The sequence below is a fragment of the Ipomoea nil genome, unplaced genomic scaffold, assembly GCF_001879475.1.
Source record: "Ipomoea nil cultivar Tokyo-kokei standard unplaced genomic scaffold, Asagao_1.1 scaffold2690, whole genome shotgun sequence".
Classification (NCBI taxonomy): Eukaryota; Viridiplantae; Streptophyta; class Magnoliopsida; order Solanales; family Convolvulaceae; genus Ipomoea; species Ipomoea nil.
This window is the reverse complement of record NW_017619118.1, coordinates 1246191-1252006: the sequence shown is the minus strand read 5'-3', so window position 1 is coordinate 1252006 and position 5816 is coordinate 1246191. Positions and strand designations below refer to the sequence as shown.

Genomic DNA, 5816 nt, shown 5'->3' with positions numbered 1-5816 from the left:
ATGGAAAATATCATAGAGTCTGGAAGTCAACCTTCTAAATCTTCAATTGATGGGTCTACAGTGGTGGAAGGCCAAACTGTTATCACAAATAATCAACAGAATGTGCAACCTACTACTGCAGTTCCTGAGAAGAAGAGGAAGATTGTTGAGTCCAGATCTCCAGTGTGGGATCATTATGAAAAAATTAAGGATAGTACTGGTGTTACTATCAAAGGCAAGTGTATATATTGTGCCAAAATATATCAATGTCAGTCTAAAAAGCATGGTACTACCTCCTTGAGAAACCACATGCTTAGCTGTCTGAAAAACCCCCACTCAAAAGACACTAGACAATCACTGTTAACCTTTCAAGCTATTACAAATTCTGATGCATCTCCTGCTACTGTTGGTGAGTTAGGAACTTGGGTCTTTAACTAGGAAGCTATTAGGAGGGCCTTGGTTGAAATGTTTATAATTGATGAACTGCCTTTTAGATTTATGGAGGGTCCAGGGTTTAGGAAGTTCATTATGGTGGCTTGTCCTAGGTTTAAGATTCCATCTAGATGGACAATTAGTAGGGACATCAATCTGATTTATGAAGAGGAAAGATTGAAGTTGAAATGTGTTTTTAGGGGGAACACTCAAAGAGTCAGTATTACAACTGACACTTGGACTTCTATTCAGAGAATTAACTACATGGTAGTGACTGCCCATTTTATAGATGAAGAGTGGAAGCTTAACAAGAAGATTATCTCATTTGTCCCTATTATATCACATAAGGGTGAGGCTGTAGCAAAAGTCCTTGAAACCTGTTTGCTTGATTGGGGGATTAGGAATGTGTATAGTATAACTGTAGACAATGCTTCATCTAATGACACTGCTATAGGTTTTTTAAAAAAGAAATTGATGTCTTGGGGAACATCTATTGTGAAGGGCAAGTATATTCACATGAGATGTATTGCCCATATTCTGAACCTTGTTGTCCAAGATGGCCTGAAACAATGTGATTCTTCTGTGAAGAGGGTAAGGGAGGCTGTAAGATATGTGAGGAGTTCACCTGCTAGACTTAAGAAATTTAGGGACTTGGCTGAGTGGAATGGGATTGAACGGAAATCATCTTTGTGTCTAGATGTTCCAACCAGATGGAACTCTACATATCTTATGTTACAATCTACAATTATTTATGAGAAAGTGTTTGAGTCACTTGAAGAAAGTGATACTGCCTACAAATCAGATCTGTCTGATGTTGTTCCTACTTTTCTTGATTGGGAGTCTGTGAAGAGTTTGGTGGAGATCTTGAAATGTTTTTATGATATGACAATAAGAATTTCTGGTTCTTTATATGTCACTTCTAACACTTTCTTTTCTGAAATTTCTGATTTATACTGCCTCTTGAATGGCATGGTGGAAGCTGGAGGGTCTGTGAAACTGATGGGAGAAAATATGAAGGCTAAATTTGAGAAATATTGGGGGGATATAGATAAAATGAACTTGATGATATTCTTTGCAAACATTCTAGACCCAAGAGACAAGTTAGAGTACATGGCAACACAGATGAATCACATGTATGGTGAGGAAAAAGGTAAACCATACTATGAGAAAGTGATTGCAGCCTTGAAAGAGTTGTTTAATGATTATGCTGCCTCTACTCCTGTCTCTACTCCTGCCTCTACTCCTGTCTCTACTCCTGCCTCTACTCCTGTCAGTACTCCTACTGATTTTTCACAGTCTACAGTTGGGAGGCCCCAACATTTGTTAAAGTCACAGATTAAGAAACAATGATTGGAGAGTGGGGGAATGAAAAAAACTGAGTTAGAAATTTACCTTGCTGAGGCAATACTTGAAGAAGAAACCTCTTTTGACATACTTAGATGGTGGAAGTTAAATGCTGAAAGGTTTCCTATCCTTTCTAAGATAGCTAGGGATGTTTTAGCTATACCAATATCTACTGTTGCATCAGAATCTGCCTTCAGTACATCTGGTAGGGTTTTGGATCCTTTAGTTTGGAGTTCATTAACTCCTAAAATTGTGGAAGCTTTGGTCTGTACGCAGGATTGGCTTAGGCTATCAAATACCCCATTATCAATTGAGGAAAATCTGGAGGAATTGGAGAGATTTGAACAAGGTAACACATTCTATTCTATTTTTTTTAACAATTTGTTATTTCCTATTTTCCTTATAATTTTTTATTGTTGCAGAAATTGGTACTGATGGTGGCAGTGGAACTGGAAGGAGTGGTGGTTCTACACTTGCTACAATTCCTGTAATGCTATGCTTTGTACTTTATACTTTATACTGCTGTTTCTGTTTGAATGTATTCTGTAATACATTTATGCTGTTTGCCTGTTATTCATGACTCATGAGGCTTGCTTGCAGCTGGCTTGGTAACTAATTAAATTAGTTGCTGCCATTGTAAGTTGTTACATTGTTGGTAAGTTGGCACATTTTACAATTTTTTTATGTTTTATACTTTTATTATATTATAGGCATGATGAAAGCTTCCACCAATGATCTGAAAAATAAGGGATTAAGCTGGTATGTTGCTCCATCCTCATGGGGATGTTGTAGTAATTTCCCCTTAATCCTAACTTTGATATGGATAAAAAGCTTACTGAGCCAAGTTTATAAATTATAACTGTCTAATGATATTCTGTTGCTCAATAACTTATTTTTGCTATTTGGCATTTTGACTTATTGCTAACTTTGCTTAAGTTTTGAGTGTTTACAGGAAGATGAAGAACAATAGGAAGAGATTAGGAACTCTAGGAAGACTAGGAAGTAGGAACTTGGAATATTCAGTACTTTTTTGGCATGTAATTGTAATTTGCAAGGATAATTTTTTGACCTAAGTGCATATTCAGTAGTATTTTGGCTTGTAATTGCAGTTAGAGTAAAATGTAATTGCATGTATGTTATATTAACTTTTTATATTTACACTGTTTTGTTCAATTTTGTAGTGCTTTTCCTTTATTTCATTATTATCAAACTATCCGAAATTGGTTCGGATATCCGACCGAACCGACCCCAACCGAAGTTCAGTCAAACCGAATAGATTTCTTAGATTAAAAAATGAAATAGGATTTAAATAATGATATCCGAAATCCGAAAGGGTTGCCCATCCGCCCACCCGAACCGCCCCGATCCGACCGATGCACCCCCCTAATTTTTAACACACTGATATCAACCAATTCATTAGCGATCAAAAGAGCAAATACCAATTTTGGCCCCATGAGTATTAGCAAAATAACAGTTTTGGTCCACATGTTTAATTCCTACCATTTTCATCCACAATTATTGTTTTAGTACCAATTTTCATCCATGACTATTATTTTAGTGCCAAAATTCATCACGATGGTCACACCCCCGTTTAAGGCATGTCAAAATCTAAAATTTTTAAGGGTATTTTCGTCATTTTCAACTTAAGATCCCAATTTGAACATGAATAAAGGGATTTAAACCCCTAAGATCGATCTCAATTCGAAGTTCTCATTTTCATCCTACCTTAGTTTGAGGAAGAGGACTGTGAATTGAGATTTATCTTAGGGCTTAAATCCCTTTATTTATACTCAAATTGGGATCTTAATTTGAAAATGACAAAAATATCCTTAATAATTTCATATTTCGACATGTCTTAAACGAAGAAGTGACCGGCGTGATGAATTTTGACATTAAAACAGTAGCCGTGGATGAAAATTGGTAGGAATTAAATGTGGATCAAAATTGTCATTTTGCTAATACACGTAAGACCAAAATTGGTATTTGCTCCGATCAAAATTTTGAACATTAAAAATTAAATTCATGAAAATTTTCATAAAAATATTTTGTTGTAGATTAAATTAAAAATTATCCAAACTTTTCATGTACCCAAAAAAAAAAAAAAGGAAAAAAAAAATTACTTTCTTGGGTGAGGCTTAAGAGTCTGCAAAGGTCAATTTTGGTAAATTTTTAGTTTTTTTTAAATACTACTAATTCCGTTTCAATGTATTATCTGTTCATAACTACTTTCTTAACCTACTGAAACACAACCCACAACCTCTCATATGTGAAAATAATTGGTAAATTTTTAGTTAATAACCACAATAATAATAATCTATATCTATATCTATATCTATATATATATATATATATATATATATATATATATATATATATATAAAAGTAAAATCCTCCTAACAAATTTTCCCCCAAAAACTTTTGTAGTAAAACTTATTTGGTAAGTAATTGTCAAATGGAAATTAAATAAAATCTATTAATTGGTAATATTATATATGGTATTATATTCTATAATATAATATAATTGATAATATTATTGTTCAAGTATAATAAAAATATTATTGTTCAAGTATAAAATAAAATTAAAATAATAACAATAACAAACAATAACAACAACAACAACAACATCAACAACAACAACAACAACAACAAGAACAATAATAATAATAATAATAATAATAATAATAATAATAATAATAATAATAATAATAATAATAATAATAATAATAATAATAATAATAATCCAAACAAAACTATATACAAAATAAAATTAAAATTAAAAAAATAAAAATAAAAAGAAGACAAAGGTGGCTCCCCTTAGTAAATGATGTGGGATCATTTTGATCCCACATTGAGAATGTTTGGAAAGAGGAGCTTTGATCTCCTCTATATAAGAGGAGCAATGCTCCTCTTACAACCATACAATTGCTTGCCCATCAATGTGGGCAAGTATTGAGAAGTCCAAAGATTTTTTATAGTACTACTATTGACCCGACAAATTATGCTGTGAAATTGTGTCCACCTTGCAAGGTAGACATGGTTCAAAAATAGTTCATGATTATGAATATAATAATCAATATATAGTTCAAAAATTATGAACATATAGTTCTATAATTATGAACATAGTGTTGTGAAAAATATTATGAACACATAGTTATCTAATTATGAATATAGAGATTCAATAATTGTGAATATGAAGTTCAAAAATTATGAATATATATGTTTATAATTATGAACATATAATTCAATAACTATGAACATAGAGTTCTGTAATTATGAATATAGAGTTCAATAATTATGAATATGAAGTTCAAAGATTATGAATATATAGCTTTATAATAATGAACTTATAGTGTAGTATTTATGAACATAGAACTGTGTCCACCTTGCAAGGTGGACACGGTTCCACAACCTATTAAAACCCAACGTGTCAAATGGTTCTTATTTTAAAAAACTTATCTTAATGGATTCTTAATTATTTTTTAAATTTTTTTTAATTTATCAGGGGTTTGGGAAAAGATTAACCAAAAATGTATATGAGTTGTTTTAGTTTTTAGTAGTTTCGAGCAAATTGTTAAATTATTAAATAATATTTTTGGTATTTTGATAAAATATAAAATGTTAAACAAACGAATTTCTTAAAATTTTGCCGAATTTGCCAAATAATCAAATTACAATAACAACAACAACAACAACAATAATAATAATAATCCAAACAAAATTATATACAAAATAAAATTAAAATTAAAAACCAAAAAAAAAAAAAAAAAAAAACAAAGGGGAGTCACGGGCTCCCTTTGTAAATGATTTTGAGATCATTTTTATCACACACTGAAAATGTTTGAAAATAGAGAGCTCCTCTAATATAGAGGAGCAATGATCCCCTTACAAAGATAATTTCTTGCCCATCAATGTGGGCAAGTATTGAGATGTCAAAAGGTTCTTATTTAAGAAGTTTCAACTTTGTCTTCTTATTTTAGTTATTATTTATTTATTTATTATTAATGGGGGTTGTGAAAGATTAACACAAAATGTATGTGTTGTATTAGTTTTTAGCCATTTGG

At 31.6% G+C, this 5816-nt stretch overlaps 1 protein-coding gene across 1 annotated transcript; it reads left to right on the top strand.

The window, feature by feature from the left end:
- Window positions 1–1761, top strand: LOC109155065 (zinc finger BED domain-containing protein RICESLEEPER 2-like). Its single transcript, XM_019302792.1, has 2 exons — window positions 1–388; window positions 491–1761. The coding sequence occupies exons 1-2, from the start codon at window positions 1–3 to the stop codon at window positions 1759–1761; spliced, it is 1659 nt and encodes a 552-aa protein (XP_019158337.1).
- Window positions 1762–5816: the final 4055 nt, after the last annotated feature.